Here is a 15957-nt window from a genome sequence, read left to right on the forward strand (position 1 = left end):
GGAACAACTCTTTTTTATTTGAACATTGGAATTTAAATTTCACTGATTAGACATTGTTTTAATTAACATGACTATCCTTTCCTCCCCCTCTAGCTCCTAGCTGGTCTTCGTTTCAGTGTGCACCAGCAATCAGAGATGGATACTTCTGTGAAATTCGATTTACAAATCCAAAGGTATAGAAACAACTTTTTTCAGTTTGTAATAACTATTGAGGAAATGTTATTTGTCATAAATCTATTATGTAACATATTCTAAATGTTATGGAATAGAATAGGCTAAAATTTCAGTACTTGATTATACCATTTTTTATTATTTTATTTTTTATTTTTTAAATTTTATTTTTAAAATTTCACTTACAATGTTTTAAAGGTTGATTATACCATTTTTAAAATAAAATAATATTCGTTGTTTTGTATAAATATTAATGTAGTACTAAAAATATGGAAAATCTAGAAACATATAGAAAGAAAATAATAATTACCCGTAGATACTCTTGTGAACATTTTGTTATATGTCGTATCAATTTCTTTTACAGAATAAGATTCTTTTTTTACCTGAACACATCTCTATATGTTTAACCATTTCCTTATTGGTGTACATTTAAGTTGCCTCTCATTTTTTTTTTTAAGATTTTATTTATTTTGAGAGAGAGAGAGCCAACAAGCAGAGGGAGGGGCAAAGAGAGAGAATCTCAAGCAGACTCTGCGCTGAGCATGGAGTGCAATGCGGGGCTCGATCTCATTACCATGAGACCATGACCTGAGCTGAAATCAAGAGTTGGACACTTAAGCCACCCAGGCATCCCTGCCTCTAATTTTTTTTCAAATTGTATTGAACATCTTTGTAGAAAATATGTTTTTCATTTTTTATTATACCATTTTAAAAATCAATATTTCTATCATAAGAATAATTTATTGTTAGTTTTGAGCTTGTAAAACAAAAGTAGTAAAAGAAGTAAAATTTGGTCTTCTTGGAATTAAATGCTAATGAAAATTATTTTAGTAAGTTTTTCCTTTCTTTGTTGCATTTAATTTGTTCATTTTTAGTTTCACTGCAGTTGCCTCTGTATGTCTTTGATGGTGATCATGCTCAGTTCAGGCCTAAATATATTTTTTTCTTTTTCAGCTCCAATCTCTTTGACAAAGTAAGCCCAGTTGTATCTTACAGAGTTGACCTTGCTGTCTTAGCTGCTGTTGAGATAAGAGGGTCAGTATGATTACTGAGTTGAGTGTCTCATTCTTGTGAGTTTTAAACTGCTTTAAAATGCAATTACTTTTTAAAAGCAACTGCGAGGCTCAATAGCTTCTTTTGGAAAGTATCCCTCCAAGTGTCATGGTAGTTTTACTAGAGCTATAGCTTCTGTAGAAATAAGGCTCTAGGTGTATTCCAAAGCCCCAAATATTTATTTGGTAACTCTCTGGAAATACACCAGATGTGGCAACAGCAGGCACAAAATAAGTGTGTTGAACTTTTATGCAAATTCATTTACCAATTCACCTGTTACATTAGATTCAATAAAGAGTAGTTTGTGTGCAGGTATATGTGCATGTTCACATGTACGTATGGCTTTTTTTCTTTTAAATATATGTATTTTTAATTAGTCTGATTTGATTAATTTGGATACAGGATACTTTTGAAAATGAACTGACCGTATCATTTTGGTATTCATGGTAGGTTTTCTTTGGTCATTGTTTAGAGTCTCAAGTCCTGATCATATCTTTCTTCCAATTCCAAACTGGGAGCATAAGGAGAACCCCGAGACTGAAGAAGATGTCGGGCCAGTTGTCCAGCACATCTATGAGGTTTGCAGTTGTTAGCTTTAACTGATACGTGGTAGAGAGCCTTTACAGAGAAGAACAGATAGGCTACTTATAAAAAACAAGTCTCTTTAATGATTATGTAAACTCTGCGTTGTTTAAGGATGTATTGGAGATTTCTTTAAATTTTTTTCCCTATTCAGAAGTTCCTTTTTTTTTTAAGACAAGTAGGTTCAAGGGGCTAAAGAATGCACTTTATACAAATTGTTGTCTAAAACTAATTAGTTCTACTTGAACAAAAGTAGTAGGTCATTGTTGAGTATTTTCATATGGACGTTTTGCAGTCCTAACTAAAAACTGAAAGTGCCTGTAGCAGATCATCAAAATTTTAAGAAAATTTTCTATGCCATCTTTCATCAAAAACTTTTTTGTATTTTCCTCTTGTTTATATTTTCATCCTGACACATACTGACTGCCCTATACTAGAGACGAATGTGATCATATTGTAATATCAGAGTAACTATGGAACCTCTGCTGTTACTCAGATCCTTTGCTTATGATTCCTAAAGTTGATGTAGGAGGAGGATTCTGGAATAGAGTTTTGTTCAGATTATTTACATTTTCCTTTCCCCATTAGCTGAGAAACAATGGTCCAAGTTCATTCAGCAAGGCAATGTTAAATCTTCAGTGGCCTTACAAATATAACAATAACACTTTGTTATACATCCTTCAATATGATATTGATGGGCCAATGAACTGCACTTCAGATATGGAGATCAACCCTTTGAGAATTAAGGTAATGTGCTTAATAGCAACTCTTTATTATGATGATATTTAATGCTTTTCTTTCTAAATCTATGAGAGAAATGCATGAAATAAAACATTTATTTATTTTTAAAGATTTTATTTATTTGAGAGAGAGATATATCTTTTTTTTTTTTTAAGATTTTATTTATTTATTTGACAGAGAGAGACACAGCGAGAGAGGGAACACAAGCAGGGGGAGTGGGAGAGGGAGAAGCAGGCTTCCCGCGGAGCAGGGAGCCTGATGCGGGGCTCGATCCCAGGACCCTGGGACCACGACCTGAGCCGAAGGCAGACGCTTAACGACTGAGCCATCCAGGCTCCCCGAGAGAGACAGATATCTTGAGTAGGGGGGAGGGGTAGAGGGAGAAGCAGTCTCTCCGCTGAGCAGGGATCCTGATGCAGGACTCGATCAGGACCCTGGGATCATGACCTGAGCCGAAGGCAGATACTTAACCAACTAAGCCACCCAGGTGCCCAAAATAAAAAAATTATTTTAATACGCAAACCCACTCTACAAAAATATCTTTCTTCATAACCAGTACATTAAGGATTACATTGTTTATTTGTATAATGAGTAAGGATTAATTCCTTACTCTGAGAAGTCCTAATGAATCGTATATTTATGGAGTGACCCAGTTTGACTTTGGTTCCATTGCATTGTGCTTTATCCACATATGATATTGTGTCGGGTGTTTTGCTGTTGAAATTTTTGTCTTTGGAAAAAGATCTGACATTTAACTTAACCTGGCTTTTTTGACTTCCATGACTTAGAAAAATGTCATTTTGTGGAATTCTATACTTTTGGATATAGTCCTCTCCATCCTAGCACACGTATTTGGATAAGAAGCTATTGCCCAATTTGGACTAGGGAAAGTTAAGAAAACAGAACAAAAGGTTCTTTTGAAATGATATATACTCATGATTGACACTCATCACAGACGTGCACCGTGAAATTTCAGACTGTTTCCTGTGTTTTATCGGTCTCCCCTCTAGCTGTGCAAGAAAATCATGGCTAGGCAGAGGTAACTTTCCACATATTAAGGACTCTGCTTACTTTCCACCATATATTAAGTGGTAAATTTGTCCTAACACATTTTTAGTCACCATGTTTTAATCACATGTAACAGTTTATGCCAAAATGTCAATGCAAAATGTTTCCACGATTATATACCACCAGTCTCTCTGTAACCCTAGATCTCAAATTCACAAACCGAAAAGAATGACACAGTTCCTGGGCAAGGTGACCGGAACCATCTCATCACCAAGCGGGATCTCACCCTTAGTGAAGGAGATGTTCACACTTTGGTAAGCGCCACTTCAACAACAAGCACTTTAAACATTTGAAAATACGTGATTATAGAACTGCTGCCAAAGAACATTTCAAAAATAACAACAGCTGTGCTTGGAAGAACTACATATATTTTTATACTATTCACTCCTCTAACTTTCCTTGTTCCTAGTCAAATTAATGCCAGATTTTCTTCAAATGATCTATCTTTGTAGATTGCTAATAAAAGTAATTCATATTCCAATTTATTTTTCTGGCTGTACTCTAACTGACCTCTTTCTTGACCTCATTCTAATCTTGGAGCCTTTAGTGCAATATTGTAAGAAAAACCCTGGAGGCCTCAACAAAAATATATTACAAGATTAATTAGCATTATGATCCACTTTTGTTGAGTCAGCCTGGGTAATGACTATAATGTTATAAAGTGGCTTATCATTTAAGTTTTTGAAATTTAACAGATCTGCAAACGATCAACTAGCAGGGAATCCAGCATAGTGTTTATATTCATTAGTGAGCACCCATTACATTCACATCACCAAATTCCATAGGTCTTCTTAGTTTTCATCCACCTCAATTCCCAGTGACTTTTGGCACAATTCCTCACTTGTTTGTTTGTGTAACACTCCTCATTCACTTCTAAGACACTACTCTCTTGGTTCTTCACCTATCGCAACTAGCTACCTCTTAATCCTCATTTCCAGGCCTTTAAATCTATAGAGTATTCCAGGGCTCACATCTCAGATTTCTTTGACTGCCTGCCTTCTAGTTACTGATAAAAACACTGAATGTAGCAAGGACCATCAGCATGCCATTTGATTTCTACAGGTCTGACATGGACTAGCTATTCAAGATTCATTCTGTTTGTTTTTCTTTTCCATAGGCATATTATGATCTGATTTTTATGTCCTACTATAATCATCATGCTCTGGGTTTACCTAAGAATAGTAACTTCTAGAAGAATGTTGACTTCTAGAATCTTAGAATGTTCTAGAAGAATGTTGACTTCTGGCCATAAAAGTACATCTTTTAATATTATAGATCTTATCCTTATATAACAAATCACATTAAAATCAATCCCTTTATGCAAGTAATGAATCGTTGAACACTACATCAAAAACTAATGATGTACTTATATGTTGGCTAACTGAACATAAAAAAAAAAAAAAAAAACTTTATTTTTATTTTATTTATTTTTTTAAGTAGGCTCCATGCCCAGTGTGGAGCCCAACATGGGGCTTGACCTCACAACCCTAAGATCAAGATCTGAGCTGAGATTGAGTCAGACACCTAACCGACTAAGCCACCCAGGCACCCCTAAAACCAACCCCTTTTAACAAAAAGCATTCATAGACTCCACTATTAGCCTATCATTTTAAACATTATTCTTATAAGGCAAAAGAATCTGGATCATCTCTTTAGCCTTCACATAAAATAACTAAAATGTCTAATTTTCATATGTTGAAGAGATGATAGAAAGACCTTTTCTTGTAAGTAAAGAATTTGTTTTGGCAGGGTTGTGGAATTGCTGAGTGCTTGAAGATTGTCTGTCAGGTTGGGCGACTAGACAGAGGAAAGAGTGCCATCCTGTATGTAAAGTCCCTGCTGTGGACCGAAACCTTTATGAATGTAAGTAGATAACAGCATTCACCAGTCTATCCATTTTCTCCAAGATATGCAAAAGGTCTCACATCTTGGAAATCATTTCATGGTTATTTCCATACAGAAAGAAAACCAGAATCATTCATACTCTCTGAAGTCATCTGCTTCTTTTAACGTCATTGAATTTCCTTATAAGAACCTTCCAATTGAGGATATCTTCAACTCCACAGTAGTAAGTCATTGATTTGGGGAAATGGAATAAATGCACTTAGTTCAATGCCACAGATACTTATTTTATTTTAAATAATGACACCTTAAGTGTTTTGATAATTTAAAAGTTAGTTGATAGGCCTATAACCTAGTTTAATATTATTTTACTCCCTCACTCCAGAATTATTAAAGGTAGACCTTTTACTTTAGCATCCCTATGTAAGAGATTTCCTGGGAGGGAATTTAGGGAATTTTTTCCCCACGAAGTTAGAAAGTTGGAAATTAACTATAATAGGTGAAAGCTAAAGATTTTAAAGATCTATAATTTGAGGATGAAAAATGGGACCAATACATCAAAGCTGGATTTGATTATTTAAAAATCACTTCAGAGGTACCTTGAAGTTAACCTGTTGTTGAGAATTTTATGTGCATACATGCATGCTATCAATACCAAATATATAATCACAGATTATCATATACAAGAAAAGAAAATGTGAATACCATTAAAACAAAATGTAATAGGCATTCAGACATTTGTTGAGTGATTCAGTGAACTATTTTTAAAGCTCAAAACCTTTTTTCCCCCAACAGGTTACCACTAATGTCACCTGGGGCATTCAGCCCGCACCCATGCCTGTGCCCGTGTGGGTGATCATTTTAGCAGTGCTAGCAGGATTGCTGTTACTGGCTGTTTTGGTATTTGTAATGTACAGGGTAAGTAATGGACTTAGGAAGAGCAGCGGGGGAGGAGAAGCAGAAGAAAAGGGTAAGGGAGAAAGGGAAAGAAAGAAGAATAGAAAAGAAGGAAGAAAGGAAATTTTAATGATGCATGATGAGCACCGTATATTTGAAGGGAGAAAAGTAGTACCAAGTGCCACTCAAATTTTCTTAAGTGATAATACAGTCGCTTAGTACTTTTAATTTTCTTAACTGATGTGGCAGTAATGTTCGTTTTTCTTCAACTAACAGATGGGCTTTTTTAAACGTGTCCGGCCACCTCAAGAAGAACAAGAAAGGGAACAGCTTCAACCTCATGAAAATGGTGAAGGAAACTCAGAAACTTAACTGTGATTTTTAAGTTATGCTACATCCTGACCCATTAGAATTACCGACTTCGTTACAGGTTTCAGTTTCTTTCGCAAGGAATAAAATTCCAAGACTCTACTGCTGATGGTGCCCATTGGTATTAACCACAAAACGAGAGCAATATTTGTCAACTTTTTGTAATAATTAAGTTCAAACGTACGTGTAATACACACCCACTGACTTGTGTTTTTAGGTATTTAAATAATAAAATTTCAAGTGATAGTTCTTCAATGTACATAAGACAGGTAGTGCCTGAGTTACCACTTTATATAAAATAGTACCTCCTAGAATTATTGTTTATGATTTTGTATGTTGATTTTGTTTGTTGTTGCTTTTGTTGTTTTAAAGCAATCCATATCTGGACCTTAGGATCCACATATTTTGTACAGGAACTTATTATTAATATACATTACACTACAGTTGAGTTTTTAAGCTACTAACTTTATAACTGCATGAACTTGGATTTTAATATTACCTATGTGGTAGAACTTTAAAAAAAAAGCATGATCCATCCAAATTCTTTCTTGTAATAACAAAGATACAGTATTTTTAATATGAAAATGGGTACGTGCTATTACATTTTTATTTTTGTTTAATCCACAGTCCATTTCCTTACATTTTAATTTGTATGTTTAGGTTCTATTTCAAATCCTTTAAGCCAACCTATACTAAAAATTCTATGATCAAAAATGCCTCTTTTGTGTAATAGATAAATTTCCCCTAATCATCATCATGCTTAAAGCCATATGCAGTTGGGAATCATTTCCAAAGTCCATGTATTCCATTGTTTTAGTCTGGCTATTTACAATACAAAAAAAAAAAAAGCATTTAAGTTAAAAGACTGTAGTTCTTTGATGGAGTTGCTTAGTAGTAGTATGCTCTTAGAGCAAGAATTTTTAGTTGGGATTAATTTATTTTCTTCCTATATATGTATTTTTCCTTATATTTCCAAAACTTAACTGAGAATGGGCTAAGATCAATGAGGAATCTTTACAAATTACAACCTCCCAACCCCATGAGAAATGCTTGGAATTGAAATTCTTAAAGTAGCTTGCTGGTCCTTCTAACAATAGCATGATGCTACTCACATGGATATTACCTTAGTTTAAGCACAGTATCATGTGTAAAACCAGTCTCAGCTATCAAAATAATGTATAAAAATTACTTTTATAAGCAATTCAAGTTATTGGGAAACTTTTAAAACTTTTGTAGTTTTATTAACATAAATTACTTTTTTAGGATTTTTATATAAAAACTGCACAGGTGGCACATTGTAGTTTTATATGCCTGTAGGGTGATGATTCTTCTAGAGGAATATGTGATTTATTTACAGTTCCTCAAGGTCTGGGAATGACTTAATTATACCTATTTTTGTGCAATTACATCATGTTATGCTTTAGAAATTGAAAGTTTAGTAGGTTTTTAACTGCTGTCCTCATTAGGCAGTGATAAGTATTTCCCTTAAATAATTGAATATTTTTCTATGTTTTAAAAATAATTGAAATTTATCTTGCCATGTCTTGTGTTCTAATTCCTTACACAAGTGGCTAAGCTAGAATGTATTCATAAAACAGAGGAATGTGAGTTATATATGTTAGAACATGACAAGACCCTGTATTTAGCTTTAATGAATCTCAAAATTAATAGGTTTGTAGTATAGATTTTACTAGTAGCTTAAAAGATCTTAGTCATATGCAATAAGTATTTTTATTACCAGTAAGTCTAAAGTTTTTTTAAGAAAAAATATTTTTATCCTAGGGTCTGCCACCAAACAGTCACTAAGTTGACAACTTTCACTACCTGTTTTCCCACCTAATAGTAGTCATCCCTGAAAGTATATGTTGGCTAGAAATTCACTCTTTTAAAAAAAATGTTACTGTTTGCTTTTGCACAGTCTGTTCTAAAACTTTTATGGCCTCTCTCTCAAGTTGTATAATCTTGTATGGGAGACTGAAGGATGTTGTTGGAAGCATGATGTTTTAAGTTCCTTTTATGAAATGTAGTTTTAACCAGTAAGTATTTTCTTTTAAAAAATGAAAATGTATATCTCTACAAAAATATGGTAGAAGAATTATTTGGAAGCTTACTCTTTGAGGAAAATGTTTGGGAAAATGTTGGGATTCTTTTTACCCTAAAGCAGCATGTGAATGTATTTGGTTAAAATGTCAAACGGTAGTTCTATGAAAACTGTTTTAATTTTCAAACATTTTAAATACTACTGTGTTATGATTTATTGAGAATTAAAATCCATTTTGAGTGTAAAATTTTAATAATCTGATCAGTTTTTAAAAATATGAATGAGATAGAGAGTATTTAAAGCATTTAATATTGGTAAGAAATATTGATAATGTCGATTTCTTATGTAGGCATTTATTTCAGAATTGATATTTTGAGAAACATTTGTGTGAGGGATATTCTTTTTTTCCCCCTTTACTTTTCTCTTGTGATGAATTATTATTATTATTATTATTATTGTGATATAGGTCTTCATAATTCTGAAGTATAAAACAATTAAAACTTCAGTGCCACAATTTTACCTGTTACGAAACTACTACTTCATAGTAAATTCTCATCAATACTTCATATAACAAGAAAATTAAAGTATTAGTAAAAGAGACTATACTTATACTGACTTCCTTAAGAGGGCTGTGAAAGACTTTTGATAGCTAATGATGACCCCAAGGGAGATTTAAGTGGCAAAAGTACAGTATATAATAGATCAGCTGCTTTTTATAAGGCAAACAATCTGTTAGTTGATAGACACTTCTTTGTTGCAGAACATAGTGCCAGGCTTGGATAAGAATAAGTCATTTTTGAAAGACATGTGTATGACCATTACCTATCTTAATGTCACTTTGTATGTACTCTTGGATAGTTTGTATATGTGGTAGTTTGGTAAATAAAAAAATGTAAAATTCAGAAATTGAATATAGGATCAAAAATGGCAAATAAGATAATACACAGTGTTTTGGAGATTAGCCCTTTTAACTTGTTGATAGGCTAGTTTGAACAATAAACCCCAGGCATATATGCTTGTATTTCATTATAATTTCTGATATGTAATGAACTTCTTGGGAGAGGTACCAAATCCTTGATTTTTGTTGTCATTGTTCTCAAGTGCAATATAACAATGTAACCAAACCTAGATAATTTTCAGAGTCATTGTTAATTTAGTAAACCTAATCTAAACAGAGATTTAAATTTTTTAGAATTTTGGTTAGTAGGACAGAGGGATTCTGCTATGGATATACAAATGAAGTTATTTACCCCTAAAAGGTACATTCTACATTTTATTTCAGGCTGGACATGACCTATTCCCTACTAGTTTTGAAACATTTTGAAATATCTTAAACTAACTTGGAAGCTATATATATCAAATTAATTTGGTACCTAATAACACAGTAATTTTCTTTGTTTAGCTCCTCTTATGATCACCCACATTGGGTGAGACAAAGCGTGTGTCTTCTAAAATTTGTCATTTGCTGACTTGATTTGAGTTAGTAAAACTGGTACAGTGTTCTGCTTAGTTTCCAATGTGCAACCTGTGTCTCTTCAATAAACTTGAGCATATGGTGCCACGTTTGTGTATGGACTTTTTAGTTTCCCTCTGTGACTTTTTGTTTTTTAATCACATGAGCCAGGAATAATGTGATAAAAGGATGACCTCAAAGAGGTGCCTCTCTGAAAGTCTGAATTCCTTAAGAGTGTTAGTTATTTGAGAAAAAGTAACACAAAAAGAGCAAAAGGAACCTAATGTTAAAATACACCAATTACAAATCACAGAATCAGACATTTTAAAATGTAAAAGGGGTTTTCAATTTCAGTAGTGGCAGGAGAGCTTTTATCAGATAATAATGGTAAGTGATGAACAAAATAAGAAGAAAAAAAACTTTTTGAAAACACTGAAGTTAGTAAAAGCAGACAGAAACTGGAGGGGATTTGACTCTTAACTAAAGAGGGGAACCACCTTTTTCCTGGAAGTTACTTTCTGTTGTTGGATAGAATGCAAGCTGAAAAGGGCCCTCATTTCCTGGAATGGCGGGACTGCCATTATGGCTAAAAATTGGGGAAAGAAAGGAGCCACATTGTGGGAGGGAGGAATGTTTTCCCCTCAAATCCTTTTCTGACCCTGACCATGACCCTACTCTAGTGAGACTCCAAGAGGCCCAAAAGGAAAACAGCAGATGGAAGGTTGGAAGAGCTGAACAGTTATTTCAGCTACTGTCTACTGTAGGAAAAATGAGATTGGAGTTTGAGTGTTACCCAGCGACAGAGCTTGGAAACACCCAGTCTTTCCATTGAAAACTTGGAGGATCTATGCCTTAGGAATAAGTACTGTATCCCAAGATTGACTGATTAGCCCTAGGATGAAGAACAAAGCCATTGGCCCACCCTAACAAAGCCTAAAACCAAGCTTCCACAAATTTAAGGTGATCCACGTATAACTCATTTGCTCCTTTAGGCAGTTACTTTGAGAGGAAGATGACACCACCTATAAAGACTGCAATGTTCCATCCACAATGTCATGTATGTGTGTCTGTGTGTGTGTGTGGATGGGAAGAAAAGAAAATGCTACCCATAGTTTGAAGGGGAAAAAAAAAGAGTCAATAGAAACAGACCCACAAACAATTTAGCAGATGGGACTTTAACTAACAATGATAAGTATGTTAAAAACTCTAGAAAATTATGGACATTTCAGAAGAGGATGGAAATTAATAAAAGACTCAGTGGAAATTCTAGGGCTAAAAAATGCAGTACCTGAAATCAGAAATTCATTGGAGGGGGATTAAAAGTAGACAAAGAGAAGGAAGAATGAGTGAATTTAGAGAGCAATAGAATTCACCTAAACTGAAGCACCACATGGGGGTGAAGCAGGGGGTTGGTGATGGTGTGGATTACAAAATAAACAGCCTCAGTGACTCTGGGTCAATCTAGGTGTAAAAGAAAAGGAGTTAGGAGAGAGAAAATGGGAGCGACTAACTTGAAACCAAAAAGTTGCAAAATAACGGTAAAATGTAGCAACTGTACAGTTGTGGAAGCTCAGTGAACCCTAAACAGGACAATCACAGAAAACACCATCTATGTGCATCATGGTCCAACAGCCAAAAACCACAAGTTAGAAAGGGTTTACCTCACCCCTACATACTGGTAATGATGCCCAGAGTTCATTTCTTGTCCAAATTCGTACTGGCAGGATTGGAACTAAAGCTTATGTATTCAAATTCCTAGTCCCGTGTGCTTTCTGCTGTGCAAGACTGCCTAGATTACTAGTGACCCTTTATAAAATAGATTTGTTACTATCTAATGGATAGGCTGGGATGCCTGAATATTAGTTGGTGCAACATCAATACATTTCCAAGTAATATTTTTATTCACTTTCTGAACTGTTCTGAATTGCCTAGAGTTACATGGTTTGATTTCCTTTTGCACCCTGGTTCACTTCCCTTGTCAGCCCTATTTCCTGAAAAGTAACAAATATATAAATTGGTGGTGTTTTAATAAAAGGAGCATTTAGATTTTGAACTTGAACTTGACACAGTAACTTACCTTCATGTTATTAAAAAAAGACCTAATTTGTTCAAAGTAATTAATCTCAAAATTCTTTTATACCATTTTTCAGATATTAGAGTGTCAAAATGGAATCTTTAGGGATTACTTTTTAGCCAATTTTGTATTCAGGATATTAATTAATGACTACAAGGTTATTCACAAAAAGTACTAAATGATATATATTAGTAGTACTTAATTTAGAGAATTATGCTCTCCACCAGAGTAATAGGAATTGATCTTGTGTAAGATACATTGTAAATTTCCCATAGGAGAGAAGAAAGTTGGTGTCATAAATTTTCTCATCTTTGAACAGTGCAGTGAAAGTTGTTTTTGAGATTATAAGTGACATAATCACCTTTAAAATTCAGAGATATTATCACCTAACTGGCAGACAGTGAATGATTTTGAATTTCTCAATATACTTAGTGAGGAAACGAGAGGGAAGACTTTATTAAAGAATAAACAAATTTCCTACTTCTTAGTAATACCAGCGTTGACTTTGACTTGAACCTTGACTACTAAACCAAAGCCAAAGATTTCACCACCATGTGGTATTAAATTACTAGCACAAATTGAACCTCAAGGGTCTTTCCACAATCATCCCACAGGTACTCAGTGATCCCCAAGTAACAGAGATGACATAGTGGTAACTAATTTCACAGCTCTAGCCCCCCCCAAGGGAACTCTGAAGCAGCTGCAGTGGAACAGTGGTTCAGTAACAGACCTGAGAGTGTGGTTTGCCCACCATACAGAGATGGTCTCTTCTTCTCACCTCTAATTTTCCAAATCCAAATCTTCACCTTACCCACTCCACGTCCTCTCCTAGATCCATTCAGGTTTGGTCATTGGATGAGCCTCATTGTTTTATCATACCCTAGATAATAAATTAGTTTTAAATTACTGTGTAGTCCTTTTGTCATGAAGGGTAATATATTTACAGAATCCAGGGATTAGGTCATGGACATCTTTTTTTTTGTGGGGGGGGGCTGCATTATCTCCACCACAGTCCACCTCTGGCCCTCAAAGATTCACTTCAGTCTCATATAGAAAATACATTAAACCATGTCAAAGTCCCCAAAAGTCAAACCATTACAACATCAACTCAAAGTCACAAAGCCCTCCTTAATCTCATTAGTTTGAATTCCTGAATCTCATCATCTAAATCATCTAAATTAGGTATGAGAAAGGCTTGGGTTACGATGCAACCTGGGATACAATTTCTCTCTATACGTGGACCTGTGAAACCAAAGAAACAAAGTTATCCTTTCCGAACATACCATGGTGGGGCAGGCATGTAACAATTATAGACATTCCGGTTCAAAAAAAGGAAAAAAAGTAGAAGGAAAAAAAGAAGTCACTAGTCCCAAGCAACTTCGAAATCCAGCTGGGAAAACTCCATTTGGTTTCAAAGTCTGTGGATAATTCTCTGTGGCTCACGGCTCCACCATCTGAGTTGTCCTTTACCACCTCCCCCACCCCCAGCCCCCACCATGAAATGTAGCACACATTTGCAGTTGAGTATTATTATCAGCTTATTTCCACTGGGAACATTTTGTGGGCCCAATATGCTTCTTCATTTTGTACTTTATCCCTTTTAGACAAAGCCGACAGTGCTTCTGCTGATACAAAATTTTCAGGAAGTAATGGATCTCCTGTGTACGTCAAGAAGATTCATTCCATCACCCAGACGCTACTCCACAGATCTTTCCTAAATAATCCTGTTTCTATTTTTGGCTTTTGAGTTGTTTGAGGAGATCTATGAGTCATACATTTAACCTCTTCAAAGAAAATTTTGAGATATTAGCAAAAGTTTGTGTAGTCTCTTGTTCTCTGTACAGCAAACTTGACAGTGAATCTCTTAATTTTGGCATCTTTTGCAATCTGGATATGTTGAGAATTTTCCAAATCATAAAGTCCTGGTTTCCTGAGTTCTCTCTTTTTTTAATTTATACTTATTTAATGAATTTATATAATTAAGGTCACGAAACACAAGAGTGGGGTTGGAGGGCTTGCACATAGATGGTTACCTGAAATGCCACAGATGAAATTGCCCACTCTTTGACATACGGCAGATAAGACCGTTTTCTGACTGTAATCTTTTTTTTTTTTTTAAGATTTTATTTATTAGACAGAGAGAGACACAGTGAGAGAGGGAACACAAGCAGGGGGAGTGGGAAAGGGAGAAGCAGGCTTCCCGCCAAGCAGGGAGCCCGATGCGGGGCTCGATCCCAGGACCCTGGGATCATGACCTGAGCCGAAGGCAGACGCTTAACGACTGAGCCACCCAGGCGCCCCCTGACTGTAATCTTAATGGCTTACATGTCTGTCACCTGAGAAGCCTTCTAAACCTGAGCATTAGTAACTGTTTAAATCATATGATCCACTTTGGTTAATAAGTCTAAACTGTCTTTATCCCCAGGAGTGTGGGTAGCCCTACCTGGTAAATGATTCTTGTTCCAAGAAATACAAATGTCAACCTTGTTCAACCCTTTCAATAATTGGTCCCTTGGTTTTCAAACTCAAATGAAATGGTTCATTATTAATGAAGACAGCAGTATTGCAGGAATAGTCATAATTTAAGGAACAGTTGATTACTGACATCTTAAAAATCATATTTCCAAAAAGGTAAAAGTTCTTCTTGCAATAATTTGTTTAAAAAGGATTCTGTCTTCTCCCTCACATTGTTTATTCTGGCTAGTCTTCTGTCCTGGCTATGTCATGGTGGGCTCTCTGAAGATACAATGTACAGGGACTACCAGTGACAGTCCATTAGTGCATCATACAGCTCCTCATTCTGCTCCATGAACTCCCTGTTGGCCTCAGCCACACCCAGTTGTGGCCTGGGGTTATTGGGTGCATTATCTCCAGCTTCTTCCTATGTCTGTGTCGTGCTCTGGGGATAGCCATTTTGGGAGTAACTATACCTGTTGTTGCCTGTGTTCTAGTCATACCTCCACTAGACACAGTTCTGGTACTGCTGGTGACACTGGCTGTAGCTCTAAATGCACATCTGATTATATTCCACTGGCTTCATATGGCTCACTTTAGTGATTGCCATGCTCAGAAGCACTGGTTTAGACCCCAGTCCCACTGTTCCCTGGCATTCTGTCAGGGTTTGCTTCTGTTCCAGTTCATCCATGAACTCCATAAAACCAAAACCCTTAGACATACCTGTCTGATCCAAGACCACCTTGTCTCCCCAACAGGAGGGGCGGATGCTGACAATCAACCATACAACATACCGCCATCCACATCTGGAGTCAGCCTCCCGCCCAGAAAAGGGGAGTACATGGGGCTATTATCTAGTTATTTCCCATAAGTGGCAGAGTTTAGTTTAAAATGTTTTGCAGGTGTGGCTCCTGGAAGATGTTTCCCATTAATTTTAGGCAAACTCATTTCAGCTGTGGCCCAATCTATGCATTCTACAGAACAGTAGCCAGCTGGGATGCCAGTGAGGCTATCTACTTACTTGATTCTTATTTTTCAAGACTGTTGTGGCTCTGTGGAATCCCATACAACTCCAAGTGAGTTTTAGAATCAGTTCGTCAATTTTTACAAAGAAGTCATCTCCAATTCTGAGAAGGATTGTGTTGATTCTGTAGGTCAGTTTGGTTTTCTTTCTTTCTTTCTTTCTTTCTTTCTTTCTTTCTTTCTTTCTTT

General features: G+C 35.6%; 1 protein-coding gene and 1 pseudogene across 3 annotated transcripts in view; one reads left to right on the forward strand and one right to left on the reverse strand.

The window, feature by feature from the left end:
• The window catches only part of ITGAV (integrin subunit alpha V), a 95551-nt gene extending 85233 nt beyond the window's left edge, over positions 1–10318 (forward strand). For all 3 annotated transcript variants that reach the window (XM_021703295.1, XM_044913688.1, XM_021703296.2), the window contains 9 exons: positions 94–173; positions 1126–1206; positions 1697–1802; positions 2395–2553; positions 3759–3869; positions 5365–5478; positions 5576–5683; positions 6253–6375; positions 6631–10318. In XM_021703295.1, the coding sequence (XP_021558970.1) occupies positions 94–173; positions 1126–1206; positions 1697–1802; positions 2395–2553; positions 3759–3869; positions 5365–5478; positions 5576–5683; positions 6253–6375; positions 6631–6726 (978 nt within the window). In that variant the 3' untranslated portion in view covers positions 6727–10318. The remainder of the gene's footprint in view (positions 1–93; positions 174–1125; positions 1207–1696; positions 1803–2394; positions 2554–3758; positions 3870–5364; positions 5479–5575; positions 5684–6252; positions 6376–6630) is intronic.
• A 4695-nt stretch (positions 10319–15013) lies between these two features.
• LOC110592077 overlaps positions 15014–15957 on the reverse strand; it is a 6084-nt pseudogene continuing 5140 nt past the window's right edge.

The sequence above is a fragment of the Neomonachus schauinslandi genome, chromosome 3 (genome assembly GCF_002201575.2).
Source record: "Neomonachus schauinslandi chromosome 3, ASM220157v2, whole genome shotgun sequence".
NCBI classification, from domain to species: Eukaryota; Metazoa; Chordata; class Mammalia; order Carnivora; family Phocidae; genus Neomonachus; species Neomonachus schauinslandi.